Source organism: Artibeus jamaicensis, unplaced genomic scaffold (assembly GCF_021234435.1).
Source record: "Artibeus jamaicensis isolate MK-2021 breed Jamaican fruit bat unplaced genomic scaffold, CSHL_Jam_final contig_327, whole genome shotgun sequence".
NCBI lineage: Eukaryota > Metazoa > Chordata > Mammalia > Chiroptera > Phyllostomidae > Artibeus > Artibeus jamaicensis.
This window is the reverse complement of record NW_026521772.1, coordinates 4,232,271-4,250,011: the sequence shown is the minus strand read 5'-3', so window position 1 is coordinate 4,250,011 and position 17,741 is coordinate 4,232,271. Positions and strand designations below refer to the sequence as shown.

At 57.5% G+C, this 17,741-nt stretch overlaps 1 protein-coding gene across 1 annotated transcript in view; it reads right to left on the bottom strand.

The window, feature by feature from the left end:
• Positions 1-17,741, bottom strand: part of LHX4 (LIM homeobox 4) — a 39,255-nt gene that overhangs the window by 9,543 nt on the left and 11,971 nt on the right. Inside the window, exon 2 of the mRNA XM_037145533.2 lies at positions 12,750-12,921. Within this exon, the coding sequence (XP_037001428.1) occupies positions 12,750-12,921 (172 nt within the window). The remainder of the gene's footprint in view (positions 1-12,749; positions 12,922-17,741) is intronic.

Sequence of the window (17,741 nt, the reverse complement as noted above, 5' to 3'; positions counted from 1 at the left end):
CGAGCCAGGCTTCCTCCACCGTGGCCGCCTAAGCCCACGGTGTGTGTCAAAGAGGAAGGTGAGCAGGCACCCGCTCTACCCTGCACGAGTGTGTGTGCGTGTGTGAGTATGTGAGTGTGCGTGAGTGTGCACAAGTGTGTGAGTGTGTGTGTTTGGGGGAACAATGCAGAAGGAGGCCTGGACAGAGGGGTGGACAAACGTAGGTTCACAGTTGTGAGTACACAAAACACAGCTTATTCTTGTATTATGATTACTTATTCATTATTGTATTATTTTCCATACAGACAACTGTAAGCCCATCGCAACCCTACGCTGTGTGTGTGACTACAGCGTGTTTTCAAAGTGCCTGTGGTTTTTGCATCCCGTCCAGACCAGTTCTCAAAGCTGGTGTTTGAAATAAAACAGCGCCTTCATCACGCTCGCTATGACCCCCCACTGAAGAAACAGCCCAAAGCTGGGTGCCAACACGGCAGCAGAGGCAGCTCCAGAGAGGCACTGGGACTTTCCAAAAAGTAAGTCCCATCCTGCGGCCAAAAGGTGGGGAGGGCACAGAGACCGAAGCAGGCGGAGGTGGAACCCCCAAGGGCCTGCCCCACGGAGCAGGCCGGGCCACACTCTCTCGCCACCACCAAGCAGACAGTGGCTTTCAGTAACCAGAAACCCAGTGACACCAGCGCCCCACAGACATGAAAGATAATGGGGGTGTAAATTTAATCTGCATACCGACAGTGATTCATGCATGAGGGTGGCGAGTGCACAAGAGGAATGAAAAATAAATGGACTCTTCCACCAGCGTTTTTTAGCAATTGAAGCAATTCTCCTGATTGTGGGATTTACGGTGATGGTAAGAGGAAGTTGTTCCTTATTACCTTGCTCCCCCGGAGCACAGCAAGTGGGACACTTGGTGAGGGGCTGACTGCGTGCACTCCCTTGGCCCACGGGGTGCCCCCACCACGGCCCAGCCACCATGGCCCAGCCCCCAGACGCACCCCTACCCCACTCGCTCTCAGAGCCAGGAGAGCCAGCATCAGGTGCCGTCCACGGGGCTATGAAGACGCTGGCTCTGAGTCTCAGATCCAGAACCAGCCAGAGTCACATCCACGGCCTGGCCACCCGGCTTCTGTGACAGTGAGACAGGGTGGTTACAACTCCCTGGTCCAGAATGAGGTCTCACTGTGAACTTGGCTGCTACACCGAGAAACAATCCTCTAACCAACCTGACCAAATGTGAAGGATGCTGGAGGTGGGGGCAGAGCTGGACACTGGCCAAGGGAAAGGCTTCCTGGGGATTTCTCAGATAGTGCCCCCTGCATCCTACCCCTGAGCACCTACTGTGTGCAGGGCCCAGCCCACTCGGATGCAAACCACACTGGCCCTGCTTTTCAGCACGGCCTCTCTGGTCAGCCTGCCGGGCCAGGTGAGTGCGGAGCCCCTGGGGAAGCAGCGGGAGCTGCTCTGTGTTGCCCCTGTGCTGGACCAGCATCAGAAGCCAGGCGCGGGCGCAGTGCCTTTACCCTGGATGGGAACCTGGGTGGAAGGTCCCTGTCCCCCTCAGGTGTTGCCAGCTGCTCGGAGCCACCAAGCATGAAGCTGCCTTGAAAGCCTTCACCCCCTGGAGTGTCCCCTCACCCACCCACACCAATAGTCACACCAACAGTCACACCACATTCGCCACCTTGTGTCCTGCTGGCCAGGTCAGGAGTGCACCCCATATCACTGTGACATTTGGGGACTGCTCCTGACCCCAGGAAGGGGGTCGGGCCTGTGTCCTCGAGCTCAGCCTGAGCTCCCATCTGCCCGTCTGTCTTGTCTGTCCACCCTCCCTGCTCTTGAGAGGCCTGCTGGGACCACCCTCCAGGGCAGGGTGCCTGGGTCCTGCAGCGAGAGGGTACTGAGCAAGTGCTGCGGGCAGGACACCTTCTAGAAACAGGGGCACGTACACCCTACACCACCAATGTCTGGCCTGTGCCTGGTTCTGAGTTCTGGCCTGTGATCAGGTGCCATAGTCCAGTCACCGAAACTGGATGGAGAAAAGGCTCCTGTTCACCGAGCACCTGCTGTGTGCCACTGTAGGCATATGATCTCGCCTCACCCTCCCCCTGTCTCCCACCTTCTCTCTCTCACACTCCCCATCCTCAATCTCAGCTGGTTGCCCGGCTTCTTGTTTCCCTGGAGAAAAGAGAACTCTCAGCCACGACCTGCCACACGCGCCCACCGCCCTGTCCACCTGCCCGCCCTCCTGCCCACCCTCTGCTTCCCGCAGCAGGTCCATCCTCGCTCCTGTGCAAGGCCAGCCGCACACCTGGGCACAGAGTCCACACCCTCTCGCCGACGGAGACGATTCCTCCAGCAGCTGTCCCCTTTGCCTCTCGCCTCATTAATTTTCCCCTCTACCAGATCCTGCCCAGCAGCGTCCGGCAGGCTATTATTTCTGCCACTTAAAGTCCCTCTTCTGACCCGCCCACCTCCCTCCATCTACTCCCCTCTACGCCCCCCTACTCCCTCTGCTCCCCCCCTCTCCTGAATCCACTCTGGTGATTCGTTTTATGTGTCAAGTGGACCCTGGGCGCCCAATAATGTTTGGCCCCACATTATCCTGAGGGTGCCCGTAAGGGTGTTTCTTCTGGGCCGTCACCTTTGAATTGGTAGACTGAGTAAAGCAGGTCCCCTCCCCAGTGTGGGGGGCCCCCTCCAGTCGGCTGAAGGCCTGACAGGGACCGAGAGGAGGTCCCTTAAGCAGCAAGAGGGAGAGGCTTCTGCCTGACACAGGTGCTGGCACGTGGGTCTTCTCCTGTCTTTGGATTTGAACAGAAGCATCAGCTCTCCTCGGGTCTCCGGCCTGCTGGCTTTGAACTAGAACTTACACTCTCAGCCCTCAGGGTCTCCAGCTTGCTGACTGCAGATCTCGGGGCTTCTCAGCCTCCAGAGTCACTCGACCCTCACAGTAAATCTCTTCTCGCACACATGCACACACGCACACACGCCTCCCGGACCTTCCGGCGGCGCTGGCTTCCTGCCTCCCTTCCTTCTCAACACGACACTCACTTGGCCCCAGGACCCAGCTCTCCTGGCTCGGCTCTTCCTGCTGGCAGCTCCCCACCACTTCCCACGGGGGGCAGACCCCTTCCCCAGGGCTCCAGGCCCCTGGGGATTTCAGGTCCGCCTCCAGCCTGGCCCCCTGGCCTGACTCCTGATTGGTGTATCCCACAGCTTCTGCAGCATCTCTACTTGGTCGTCCAAAACTGAACTCCCGCTCCTCCCAGGGTCTTTCCCATCTCCAAGAAGGGCAATTTCATTTTTTTCCATCACTCAGGCAGAAAGCTTGGACACCCTCATCTGATTTGTCAGCAGATCCTGCCGGCTCTACCCAAAATGACACCAAGGGCGGGGCCGTTTCTCACCATCTCCACTGCTCGACCAGGGCCACCACCCCGCACCCACCGCCGCATCCAAACGGGCCCAAGGGCTTCAGCCCTCGGCCCACGTCCCTTCTCCAAGCAGCAGCCACAGGGCTCCTGAGCCCGACCATCTCACTCCCCTGCTCCAAACCTTCCAGTGCCTGCCGCCTCCCTCAGAGCAAAGGTCAAGGTCGCTTTCCAGCCCCCATCAAGTTTCTAGTCTCTACTTAGCCACTCTGCCTGCGTACTCACCCCAGCCACCTGGATCCTCCACCTGGCACTGCTTCCTCAGCTTGGAACACCCGTCCCCAGATACCTGCCTGGCTCACTCCTGCGTGACCTACAGGTCTCCTCTCCAGCACCACCTTCCCTGGGGGGGAGGGGACATTCCTTTGCCCTCTCCAGAGCACCCACCTCCAGAGGATATCCTGTGCATCGGCTGACCGTTCACTGTCCCTCTCCCTCTCTGGGCGGCCAGCCGGGGTCGCAACTCTTTTGTTCCGGCGCCTAGCGCAGTACCCGGCCCCGGCTCTGTGTTCTGTGAATACTTGCAGAATGAATAACGAGTGGCCCACGCGTACAGCGAGCACTGATACCCTTCCGCGGTGTGCCCATGGGGAAACAAGTTCAGAGAGCGTGGGTAGCCTGCCAGGGGCCTCACAGCCATAGTGGGGGAGCTGGGATTTGAACCCAATGGTCTTCCTTGCTGGTGGCCACGGGGAGGCAGCCAGCGGGGCAGGCCGGGCTCTCGCCAGGCTCCCGCACGCGGGGCCACCCCAGCCCAGTACGCCATCCCCAGGAAACGAAATAGGGCACAACCTAATTTTATGCTGTAATTGCTTGGCGGTGATTTACCGCAGGCCGTATATTTTGCCCAGCCGACACTTCGCTATATGTATTTATCTATCAGCACACTTGACGGGTCGGCTGCGGATATTTACTGTTGCTGTGCGCGCTGGCGTTGCCGGCACAAATCAGCGCCACAGCCACGTCACCCGCACGCCAATCCCATCCGGAGTGGCGGGCCTTCCTCAGGCATTGGCAGGGCCGTACCTGGACCAGGCCTGACACCAGAGAACGTTAGCACTTTGGGGAGCGGGGACGCAGCCACCCCGGCCCCCGGCCATGCACACTCTCACTCACATCCCTCCCAGCCCCCCACCAACTGCCCTGCTTTTAGGGGTTTTAAATACGTTTTTCTTTTTCCCAAGTATTCAGTGTGATTTTGAGATGAATGCTTCTGAAAAAGCTTTAAAACCGGTGACCTAGCCCAACCCCCTCATTTACCACAGAAGGGAACTGGGGCCCAGAGAGGGCTAGTGACTGGCCCAGGATCACACAGCTCGGTTAGCGGCAGAAGAGGAGCTAGAGATGGGTTCTCCTTTTCCCTCAACCATGCTTCTCCCGGTTCCTGCTGTTCCTGCTGGGGGTAGGCAGGCTCCAGCCTCTTCTGGGAGAGCCCAGCCCCTCCCTTAACTTTCGCAAACTCTCATAAAGCACGTAGCACGCACCAGGCCATGGCAGGTGAGCCATCGCATTTAAACCACACAACAGCCCTTGTAGGTAGCGGTTACTGTTCCCTGCTCACACACAGGTGGGGACAGGCCTGGAGCTGCGGGCTCACTGGCCGGACAACACTCTCCCCCTTCCCCCTCCACCCTCCCATGCACCTAAGCTGCCCTCCTTACTTCCGGTTCGTTCTTCTCTGCCGAGGCCTTAACTCAGCTCTCACCAGGTTACCCCGAGGCCACCTGGGAGGAGAAGCCGAACCCATACTTCTAACAAGCCCACACAGCTGTTCCGAGGGCCACTCTTGGAGGAGCCCTGTGTGGCAGGTGCTCTTGGCCCTCGTGTGGCGCCCGCAGATGGCCTGCTGATTCTTGGGCCCCTCGGACCTAAGGACTCACTCTCAGTGACGGCATGGCAGGCACTATGACGGGCAACGGCATGGGCGTTCGGGGACTGAGGCCCCATCCACCCCCCTCACACCACACTCCAGGCTCCCCCACTGCCCTGGCCCAGCACACCCACTGCAGAGCCCAGCCTCCTCCAGGGGGGCTTCCTGGGGCACAGACAGATCCCCTAAACCCCAAGTGACAAGCCAGAGACGGCTCTCACACTCCCCTGTGTGACTTCAGCCACAGAATCAGCAGGAAATGGGGTAAGGCCAGATCCTTGAGGGCCCTTAAGTGCTAAGCTTGGAAGTCTCCAGAGGCCATGGGGCAGCGTGGCCAAGGACAGGCCCGGTGGGAAGGTGTGGACTGGCTGAGGGGGAACCAGGGCCAAGGACAGCCGGTTGGGAAGCTTCTGGTAGTGCAGAGGTGTGGCCTGAGGGAGGCAGAGACAGCGGTGAGGATGGAAAGGGAGGGCATTTTGGAGGCGGGACCCCGTGACTTGGTACCTGAATGGGGGGCGGAGAATGGGGACTGCGCTGCTGGCCGGGGGTTTCCTGGGATAAAGACACTGATCCACACCTCCCACACCCACGTCACCTGGGTCCCTCTTTGCTCGGGGACCCCATTCCCACAGCCCAGATGCCATCTGACTCCAGGATGATTTGTGACTATTAGCTTCCAAACAGACACCCCAAGGCAGCAACGTCTCAGGGACGCAGGTACCACCAATGTCACGAGGGCTCTGGGAGGGCTGGCAGACAGCAGCCCGCGGACTCATCACCCTGATATACGGCCTGGGGTCCCGGGGGAGCTGCTTCGTTAAGTGATTGCTTCTGCCTTGGTTGCAGGCCCTGGCAGAGGACTGTGGGCCTGGGCCCACCCGTGTGTTTGAATCCTGCAAACATCCACAGGCTCAGCCACCATCCCCACCACTGGGTCATTACCTTAAAAGGTTTAATCTGCTTAGCGAGGAAATTAAGACTATAAACTACTCAGAAATTATGGAAAGTCACACGTCAGAGACCCTCCCCTGGGGGTCCCTTAAACACATGTTGCTGGGGGGGGGTGCGTGTGCGCATGTGTGTGGCCTCACAGGGGTGTCGCTGTCGGACATAACGAGTGGCTCAGCAAGCACCTGGCCCCAGACCGTACCCGAAGGCCACTCCAGAGCTGAGAGGGTGTCTTCCTGCAGCAGCAGGGTGCCAGCTGGAGGCAGCCACACGGGCACAGGCTGGTCCCTCTGGCCAGAGCTGGGAATCTGGCCCTGGGAAGTGAGGGTGAGGGCTGCAGCCGCTGCCCTGGGCTCTGGACCCCACAGGGAGGGGTGGCTGTCCCCGCACAGACCTGGGGTGGTGGGTCCCACCGGCCACTGCCATTGGACACAGGCCCCACCTCCCACCCCAGGACCCCTGTGTGGCCTGAGGCCTTTCATAGCCCGAGACCCTCCTCCATCACGACCTCAATCAGAAGAGCTGCCAGTATGGATAACTAAGCACTTCCTTCACTATACTTAGCGCTCACAGCACTCAAAACAGGACGTGTTTCTACTCCCCTCCCCTTTCAGTAACGGGTTGGTGGGGCTCAGAGAGGTCTAATGCCCCACACCCCTGCGGAGCCTGGATTCGAACCCCACTCCTGCTTACTCTGTGAAGTCCCCCCACCCCATGGGTATCTGCCCAGCTGGGAGATGGAGGCCCAGGTCACCGGAGTGATGGGGCCAAGGTCACGAGGGAAGACTTGACATGAGCTGGAGAAGCCACCCTGCGGCCAGGCCAAAGGCAGAGTGTGCCGGAGCTGAAACAGGCTGTTCTGACCGCAGGGATAAATCAGCAGCTCCCGGCTCCCAAGGACACCGCTTACCGGCCCTTGGCCGACAGCCCTGCTGACGACCGGAGATTGACTGGCTGGGGGCGGCGTGGGGCCGCCTGGCAGCTCTCACAGCTCAGCTCGCCACTGACAAGCAGCGCAGGGGCCCTCCACCCCGCCAGGTCCTGACAGTGCCCACCTCTGCCGGCCAGCCAGGCAGGGGAGGGCCCTGGGGGCAGGGAGACACCCCCAGAGAAGCAGGACCTTTTAAACAGGAACCCCTTGGCGTGGCAGTCACCCTCAGAATGCCCCCAACTCTTCCCCTCAACCCCTCAGTCAGGCAGATGCGAGAGCACGTACCCTGGTGGCCAGGGGTGCGGTCTGAAGCTCCCCGAAAGCCTGGAATGTTCTGGAAGGCTGTGCTTTACCTTAAGTATTTGTATGACTGCTGCCTTCTTTTTGATTCTATAGCTGTTTGTTTTCATATTATAATAGTCACTGATTTGTTTCCCAAGTTTTCGTGTAAGTCCACATGGCATCTTTACCCCGTGGCTTATTCCCAGCATGCAGCTGGACGCACTCTCCACTCTGCCAGGCTGCCCCGCCTCCATCTGAGGGGTGCTAGTGTGAAAAGTCACCTGAGCCCTGGCTGCTGTGGCTCAGTGGATTGAGCTCGGGCCTGTGAACCAAAGCATCGTGGTTCAATTCCCAGTCGGGGCACATGCCTGGGTTGCAGGCCAGTTCCCAGCAAGGGACGCACGAGAGGCAACCACACATTGATATTTCTCTCCCTCTCTCCTTCCATTCTCCTCTAAAGATAAATAAATAAATATTTTTTAAATTGAAAAAAAAAGTCACCCGAGTGGGAAGGTATCACACCTGGGATGGCAGGGTGGGGGAAGGTGGGGTGGTGGGAGGATGGAGGTGAAGAGGCCAGAAGCCAGCGCAAGCCCAGCCTTGAGGGAGGACCCGGACGGCCTAGCTTGCCAGGGCTGTGGTCACGTGGCCACATTGGGACCAGAAACCCAGGGATACTGATAAAGCGCCTGGTGCTGGGCACAGTTTACACACGACCTTCCCACCTCACCGCAACCCCGTGGGGCAGGAGCGCCTCTTCACAGGTAAGGGAGTAGGGTCAGAAGGGCCGGCTCCCGTGTTTGAGGACACACAGCTAGTAAAACACAGGACAGGAGCTCAGCGAGCAGGGGGTTCCCCAAACTGTTCTGCTTCTGACACAACCCCCTTTTCAGAAGAGCTCCAGCGTGCCAGGTCTTCTAAAGCAGCCTCCACCAACCAGCATTCCCACTTTTCCTGAAGGAGACACACGCTTGGCCATTTCACGGCGCCTGCCTGAGGGCGCCCAGCACTTGAACCAGCTCACGCAGCAGAGATCCCGTCCTGGCTTCACTGCACTTCAGAGCCAGGGAGCTGCCAGGCTCCTGCCAGAACCTAGTCAGTGACCAGAGGGGGCCCAGGGGACCTACTCTCAGACCCTTTGCAAGGTGACATGGGACCCGAGACATGCTGGGAACACAGTCCAGAAAGGACCTGCTTAGCAAACGCAGTGCAAGGAGCTGTTGGCACTTCAGCTTGTGACTGCAACTGGATGGCCTTGAAATCACACTGCTGCTCTCCTCTCGGGCCTCAGAATCTTATTTCCTTTGGAGAAAGGGGAGCCAAGAACCCGAGAAGCAACAACAGTACAAATCAGTCAATGTTACTGAGTAAGACAGTTTAACAGTCCCCAATAGAAAAATGCAACAACCACAGAGTACCACCTCCACAACACTGCTTTGTCTGTGGCACAGCAACAGCGCCCTCTGCTGCCAGTCACCAGTATGACCGCATCGCCTGGAGTTCAAAGCTCATCTCCAGCTTTCCCCCTGGGTCCTGCTTCCACTTCCAAGATATGACACACCTCAGGGGGCCACTCTTCACATTACAGTCAGGATTCTTTTTTCTTTCGATTCAAGGGGCATAGAGAAGGCAATCTCTCTGGCTCTGACTGGGCACCTTCCAAATCTCACAGCTGAAAGCTGTCGGAGGTGTGATGGGCAAATTCAAGTACAAGGTGCAGAGTTTGGGTTCCCCAACCCACTCTGCTGGTGAAAATACTCCCTTTTGCAAGATGCTCCAGCATGCCAGGTTTTCTAAAGCAGCCACCATGAACATTCTCATTTTTCCAAAAGCAGACGAGCTCAGAGGTGTCAAGGAACTTGCTTAAGGGCACCCAGCACTTGAACCAGCTCCCACGCCTACATGAGACCAGGGAGGGACCTGGGGTTCCAGGGACTACCCTGCTCCCTCTGCTCATGGTGCCCAATGGCACAAGTGCCCCACTGTGCCATCTGAAAGCAGGCACCTCCGGGCATTTCCTGAGCTGCCATGAGAAGCAAAACACTCAGAATTCTGGCCACATTACAGCCTGAGCCCCAAGTAAGCAGCAGGTCCCAAGACTCCTAGGGGTTGGTGGTGAAGCCACTCTGACCCTGGACAACTCCCTCCCACCCCCCCTCCCTCCCTGTCCTCACCTAGGACTGGGATGATACCTGCAGCTGTGTCTCCCTGTACCAAACAGCCACGGTCCCAAAGAGCTGGGGTGGTGGTGGGCCCAGCTGCCTGTGAATCCACATGGCCAGAGGCCTCGGAGCTGCCTGATCTTCACCTCTAATTGAGCCTCCGTTGGCAATGGGGTTTTACATTTCTGTCCGCACAGCAGCCCGCCCCCGCTTCTCAGCCTTAATGGCCTGGAATCAGCACCAAAGCCATGGACAGCTCCTGTGCTTTACCTAAGGATCTACCCCTGAAACCGGTGGTTCTGTGAAGCAGGGCAGTCCTGTGGGGGCAGGGAGAATACTGTGCTAAATAAGGGGACTGTGCATTTCCCAGGCAGCCTGGGCCTCAAAGACTCGCAGGACACCATGCAGGGGACAGAAAAAGCTGGCCACCAACTGCTATAATCTATGCTTTGTGGCACTGAACCCGGTGACAGACCATGGCCAGGGCTTGGGGCCAGTGGATAGGTGAAGGACAGAAATATGAATGACTAGCAATTAAGTCTTCCCTCAAGTCAACGGGAAGATCAAAGAGGTTCATGAGGAGTGAGCGAAACAAGGTTGCTCCTGCTGAGTCACCAGAAGAGACCGGGTGGCCATGCCTCTGAGGGGCCCCAGTGGCCAGGGCACTGGGCTCACGGCCGTGAAAGGACCAGGGGAGACCTTGAAAGGCTGAGCATGGTCCCTGGATGATGAAACAGCCTGGGAAACAGTGGCCACGGGGTGGAGGTGGGAAAATGATGCCTGGGAAAGGGGGCAGCCTGCTGGGAGGGGGTGTCTGGGACCCAGCAAGGCAGTGAGCTAAGGACTGGGAGGAAGGATGGACGCAGGGCACCTGGAATACTCTGCAGGCCGAGGGTCCTACTGAGAGACCTGGGGGTACTCAGGCAGGACCCGAGCTGGAAGGGAGGGTGCTGGTGTGGTGGGAGGCATGTGGGCTAGAGGGGTTTGGGGATCAGTCAGGAGGTTATTGCTGAGCAAGGGCCTGGAAAATTCCAAATGAGGGCCACGGCATGGGGAGCCTGTGCAGGCAGGGGCATGGGGCACCAGCCTGGGTGAGTGGCTGCCATTATTTCCTCTCAAGAGCTTGTTGTCTGTAAAGCAGTGCTGATCCCTTTCCAGCCCGCACCCCCAGCCCCTCCTGGGCCTAGGGGGATTCTCTCTCCACAGCATTCCTTCCCCCAAACCTGCACCCAAGCTGCCACCTCCCTTTCCCAACCCTGCAACCTGCCAGTCATGGTCCACACACCAGAGGGCGCCCTCACGTGGTTCTGGGGCCCAGAAGAGCTTCTCTGCAGACAGGGGCCCTGGCTCTGCAGTGGACAGGCCTTGCCTGCACCCCACAGGCTGCTCCGACCTGCCAAGCTGGACCAGCGGGGGGTCTGACCCAGGGACATCCCAGTACCAACCCTGTCCCCCAGTCAGCAGGAAGGTGACAGGGCCTGCTGCCTCCCCCAGAGCTCACTGAGGCTTTCCAAAGGCACATGGAAGGGATAGTGGCCTGACTGTGGGGCAGGGACAACTCTCCCAAGCCCCTGCTTTCCCTGCCTTCCTCACACACTACACACCATCCTGTTCCCAAGTGTACACAGGTGCAGACTTGCACGTGCACACACACGATGCAATCCCCCCCCTCAGGTGTCCAAGAGCAGCCACCACTGAGGAAAGGAGACAAAGGCGCACTCTCCTCGCACGGAGGAGCGGAGTGGGTGGAGTGTGTGGAAACAGGGAGAGGGGCGGAGCCGGGGAAGGAGAAGGAAGACGGGAGAAGCGGAAGTGCATACGAAAGGCTCAGACGCAGGACCAGAGGCCCTCTCCCAAACGGAACCGTGGAGGGTCTGTCCAGTGTGTCCGCAACTGCCCCACCCTCAGGTGCACACGCACACGCACAAGGAGACGGCAGTGCCTACTGGGCCCCAGTGGGATGGGCACCGACAGTGAGAGCCGCCTTCTGGACACAGCCTCAGAGGCAGCCCCAGTCATTACCACGACGCTCCTTAATGTGCTTTCCAGCCGGCGGTGGAAAAAAGCAGCTGGAAATCCTCAGAAACACAGAGGGCTTGCTCCCTACAATTAAACACTTGGGAGATTTGGGAGAAGTCATGTTCTGTTTCCAGGACTGCGTTTCTTCTCCCTGTCCCAGAACACACAACCTCCGAGGGGTGCGCTTGCTCCCCTGCACCAAATGTGTCCAGGCCTTGGCGAACCTTCCCGCTTTGCTGTTACCAGCTGGTCCACGGTGGCAGCAGCACTGGCCTAAGTGCTTTGGGTACTAGATTCTGGGACACAAGTTCCAGACTAAATGCCATGGAAATAAATTTCCAGGTGGTCCCTTCACCCTGACCCAAAGCTCCAACAGGCCTTTTTCTGATGGGCCCAATATCGGAATGAAAAATCAAGGGAACTGTGTTAGGAACCAACACGCAGATGCCAGGCGCTATCCTAAGGGCTTCACACAGACTCACTCACCCAATGCTAATAGCAACTCCATGGAGTAGGAACTGTTATCATCAGCCCCATTTTACAGGTAAGCAAACCCAGGCACAGAGAAGTTAGGCAACTTGCCTAAGAGCACACAGCTAATAAGTGGTTCCAAACCCAGGCAGGGTCTGGGCTCCTAACTGTCGCATGAAACTGCCTCTTCCGTTGAAAGTGATGACACTCACAGACCCTAGCTGGACCACTACCAGAAGCAGTCTTCCAAACCTCTGAGGCCCAAGAAGCAGACAGACACAGACAGCCGTGAAGCACAGACTCACCAGGACTCATCAGGACAGAGAGAACATCTCCTTTCGGGGTTTGCAGGAGCACTTTGTGCTAGGCTACACCCTGCAGAAGTCCGGCGCATGCTCCCTGCCGGCTGCCCTGGCAGAGCTCAGATGAGGTGGAGACCCCTAGGCCCTCTGGTGGTGATGGGGCTGGTGATCCGACGGGGGTCTTCAGAGGAGCAGCCTCTCAGCTCAAGGATACACCGCCCCCATGGATGGACCCAACATGCCTCACTGCCAGCTCCCACCCCCTCCACCCACTGCACAGGGAGAGGCAGAGACAGACCCAGGCAAGGAAGGGGAGGCCGCGTCCCAGCTCTGACTCACTTGAAGAAGTCCTCCTTGCAATAGACGCTCCCGGCCCTGGAGAAGCACCTGTCAGCCAGCTGCATCTGGCAGTCTGCACACTTGAGGCAGGAGCTGTGCCAGTGTCTGTCCAGGACCTTCAGGATGAACTTGTCCAGGATATGCTGGTTGCAGCCGGCGCACTGGGGGATCTCTGCGGGGAGAGGAGAGAGGGGCAGCATGAGCCTTCCGCACAGCCCTGCTGACCAGGCCGGCCCTGGGGGGGTTGGATGCCTTCCCACTCTGCCAGCGGTGGGAGAGGACACAACCCACACCTCCAGGGCTGCCGCATACAGTTATGCAGGCTGTACGCTGTACAGAGGGCCCTGGTCCAGGGGCTGAAGTTCAGACCATGCATTGCTGATTTGGCCTTGGGTGGCTTTGGCCCAAGAGTCGCCCGTGAGGGGTTTTAAATCCTCACCCACGCCTGCACCCAAGGATATGTTTATTGATTTGAGAGAGAGGAAGGGTGGGCGAGAGAGAGAAACATTGATCAGTTGCCTCCTGTACATGTCCCCACTGGGAATCGCACCTGCAGCCTAGGTATGTGCCCTGACAGGGGGTTGAACCACAACCTTCTGGTGCGTGGGGCAACACTCCAGATGACTGAGCCACCCAGCCAGGGCGAGCTGCCTGTGTTTCTAAGAGCAGCACAAGGCCAGCAGCATCTGCTAACGCCATTTATGCCAGCTGAAACTCCACAGTCAATGGGCCAGGAAGGCCAACAACATTCTCCTCCATTTCCCTGACATTTTAACTCACTGCTGGGTGGAATCTGGGCTAACCACATCAGCCCCTAAGTGAGCCCTGCCTAGGCATGGGCTGAGAGGCCATCAGACTGAAAAAGCAAGTGACTTGTGTGGGGGGTGAGCAGTGATGGAGGTCCAGGTCTGAGGGTGGTCCTGCAGGGGAGAATGTCAGTGTTCTGAGAGACTCCCCTGAGAGTATTTTAACAAACTGCCATGGATACTGTGGACTGGCCCCAACACCATCCCCTCTGCATCTGCCTCCCTGTGCTGCAGGCAGACAAAGCAGAGACTGCGTTTCCAGACTCCCTTGCAGCTCAGGTTCCAAATGGAACTTAGAGTCTGCCAATCTGATGCACTTAAAAGGGACCTGGATTCAGAGCTAAGTTAAAGGGAGGGACAGCCAATGGGCAGGGTCCCACAGTGCTGGTGTGGAGCACGCAGCGGCTATGAGGGTCTGTGGGGGTAATGTCCTGATCGATCATGGCAGAGGCAATGAACTTCTGGGGGCTGGGAGTTGTTCCTGGAAGCTGGGCCCAGAGCTGGCTGCACTGAGGTGAGAGCTGCCTAATACCTGGTAACGGACCACCTTCTACATAAATAGTGAAAGTGGGTTCAGTCGTCTGGAGCTGAACCCTGTTTTGCCCTCCCACAGGGACTTCCTACCCAAGGCCTGTTTTTCTGCCATTTCATCTTTACTAAGGGATTTTTGAGCCAATTAAGTAGCTTCAAAACAGACAAAATGATCAGGCTTCCAAAGCTGGAAGAATAAATAGCGCCAGCATCTCTAACCATTACCTGACCCACCCTCCCCACCCCCAAAAGGGAAGGCAACCAATTGAGAACAAAAAACACTCAAGTGCCAGCATGTCATCCCCTATGGTAGCCTCCTATGGTAGCATGTTGGGGGGCCAGCAGCCCCAGTGTTTCCCCCTCTATTATAAATAGAACTTTGGCTCACTATTTGTTTGCACACTGTCTTTCCCATGAGAAGGTGGGACCCTAAGGGGGTGGGACCCCTGTTTCTTTCTCAGCTTTGTAACCTCACTGCCTAGCACTGTGCCCGGCTCGCAAGAGTAACACCAGAGACGTTCATCACTGGATAAACGGCTGATCAACTCTTCTCTAAGAAGCCCACCTGGAAATACTGCTCACATGCTCCTTCCGAACGAACACTCCAAAATGCCGACCAGGGTTATGAAACCAAACCTCCCAGGGACCGTACATGCTTCTTCACTCACGTCATGTTGGTTGGTTGTGATGTAATTTCAAAGTGTTCACATAAGGGAATTAGCCTCAATGCACAGGGTGAGGGGTGGGGATTGAACACGTGGAAAGCTATGTAGGGAGAAAGCTTTCTCAAGTATTGTCATTTGCATCCAAAACTCAGAGACAGGCTGTTGGGACAGTCACTGAATTGTCATCACTAGCCTGTACATGCATCAGTCTGGGACCCATTTAAACCCCAGCCCCACTCAGGTCTCCCTGACTTCAGCAGGCCAGCAACATTTGCCCAAATGTCAGACCCCTCGGTTACTTTGCCCTCTGACCCCATTCTCAGGCCAAAATGCCCCATGAAAACGCCCAGGGGTCACACATAGGGAGATACATGAAGATGGGACGTTTGATGCCTGTCCCAGTGTGCATGGGTGTTTTTTTCCAACTCAAAAGGTTTCCTCCATGACAAAGACATTGTTCAATCAGTAACTACTTACCCAGAAGTTCGATGTGCCCAGCAAAGCCCTGAGCACAGCTGACTACAGGGATTTCCATGGGGGGGGGGCGGGGGAGGACCGTGCAGCGCCAGACCGTGGGCTCTGGAGCTAGACTTCCTGGGCGTGAATCCTACCGCTGCTCTTTAACCTTGAGAAATTACACCGCCCTCTCTGCCTCGGTTTCCTCACCTGTGAAAGCGGTGGGGTGGGAGGCGGTGGTGACCTGCTACCTCACTGGATCGTTGTGAAGACCAAACAAAGCATCCAGTATACAGCTGGTGCTCAATGAGGGCTTGCTGTTATTAGGAGATACCTGCAGTAACCAGGTGTCGGATGTGGTGCTGCTGGCGCGGCGGGGAAGGCAGGGGAAGGGAAAGGAAAGTGAGGGACCTGGCTTGGTCCCTTGAAGCCTCCTGGGAACCCTGCGCAGGGGCCATGACCCCCCGGGGAGGCTCAGGGCGCACCCCCAAGACGCAGAAAGTATGGGGAGTCTGGGCCGCTGCCCGGCTGCCTCCAGTAGGTGCTCATGCAACCACGCCCCTGCCTCTCTGCAGACATTTCCAGGACCCAGCCTCCCCAGAGGGGCCAGGGAGGCTCTGAGGGAGCAGAGGGCCTTAGGAGCCGAGATAGCTGGACGCACACAGGCGAGACTGCGAGGAGTGATGGGTGGATAACCAGGGTAACCAGGAGCTCCAGTGGTGCGGCGATTCCAGCCTGGGAAGCGGGGGAAGAGAGGGACAAGCAGGCGAAGGCGGTCCTACAGGGCACGGGGGTGGGGTTTCTCCTGCCCGCGTTTGCGTGGGGAGCCCTTGCGGCTGCTGGGCCAGGGGCTTGAGGAACGGGGCATCGGGAAGATCGCCCGGCGTCATTTCGCAGGGAAGGGAGAGCGGCTCTAACCAGGGAGCCCTCCGGCTCAGGGAAGAGGTTTGCGGACAAATGGGTGCGGAGCGCAGGAACCCGTGGGCCCCGGCGGCTGGTGCCCGGCAATCGCCCGGGGCACAGCGCCCGCTGGGGGCGTCTTTGTGTGAGCAGACGCTGGATTCTGGGGAGCCAGGGGCCGGGCTAGCTGAGGCAGCTTCACCCTTGGAGAACCAGACGGACAACCGGACTGACAGCCGTCCTCGGGGCGCAGGGCGAGCCCCGGCGGGGCGCGCGCCCGCTCCCTCCCCGCACCTCGCCGACCCGGGGCCAGAGGCCGCTGATTCCCACCTAATTGTTGTCTGGTCTTGCCTGGGAGGAAAGATGCGGCTATATTTCTCCTCCGTCCGCAAATGCACGGGGATGAGGGCGAGGATGTATGCCCATAAAATTTATTTCGAGCAAGGTATCTAGCGGGAGCCTTAATATGATGAGTATTCAAGAGAGAATACATTAAGGCTAATGTATGCAGGGAGGGCGGGCGCGGAGTTGGAGAGGCTTGCAAGCCGAGACAGCGCGCTCAGGAACGAGACCGAAATCAGAGGAGCCATCAGCCGCTGGCTTGCGGGGCAGGCTTCCCGCGGGATCCCGCAGGGCTGCCCGAACTTGGGCTTCTCAGAGAGAGGCCTGGGGGCCAAACTGGGGCGCTCGGTTTGGCAACAATGTAAGGGACATACTAAAGGTGCTTTTTAACTAAAAAATAATAATAAAACCTATAGATTCGGAGAGAGTTTTAAAAACAAAGGTAATGTAGTACTGGTTTATTTAAGAGATTCGTGAACAACAACAAAAATGTAAAAAAAATTAAATTTAAAAAAATAAGAGATTCATAATATATGACTAACAGCGGTAAAACCAGGCATCGAGAGCGTGTTATACCTCTGTCAGGTCCTGAATGCATATCACCTCAATAAGCCATGCCACTGGGTGAGGAAGGTGTCAGCATCCCCACTGCACAGATGAGGAAACTGAGCCTGGGAGAGGATACACAAAGTGCCCGAGGTCCCACAGTGGCGGAGCCAGGATCTGAGCCGAGCCTGTGTCCACCAGAGAGTGGACAGGTCTGAGGCATGGCCTCACCCGGCTGGCTCTACACTATCACTTTACGGAGAGAGGGAGGCGGGGGGCTGGGAGCGGGGCCAAGGGCAAGGGAATAGGTTTGATGTTTCCTAAACAACTGGGCAGATGGGAATGTTTGAGGCACAGATTCAGGTCCTTTGGTGTGTGTGTGTGTGTGTGTGTGTGTGTGTGTGACGGACCCCTAATACCCTGAGGAGGCCTGGAAACAGGACCCCTGTGTGGTCTATGGCCGCCACCCCCCTGCAAGTGGCCAGCCTGTGGATGGTGTCTGTCCAGGTCAGATTCACCCTGCCCCTCACGAGGGGGCACAGAGCCCACCCTGCAGGTGACAGTGCTTATGGAACTACTTAGATTAATGTGAAATGCAAGCTACCTAGACAATGTTCAAAGTGCAACAACCCAAGCCTTTAAAAAAATTGCAATAAATTATGGCTTTTACTTTTTACAATTTGGAGAGGCTGAACAGGACAGAGGTGCTATGGGTGTCCCACCAGAAATCAAGTTGTAGCTGAAGT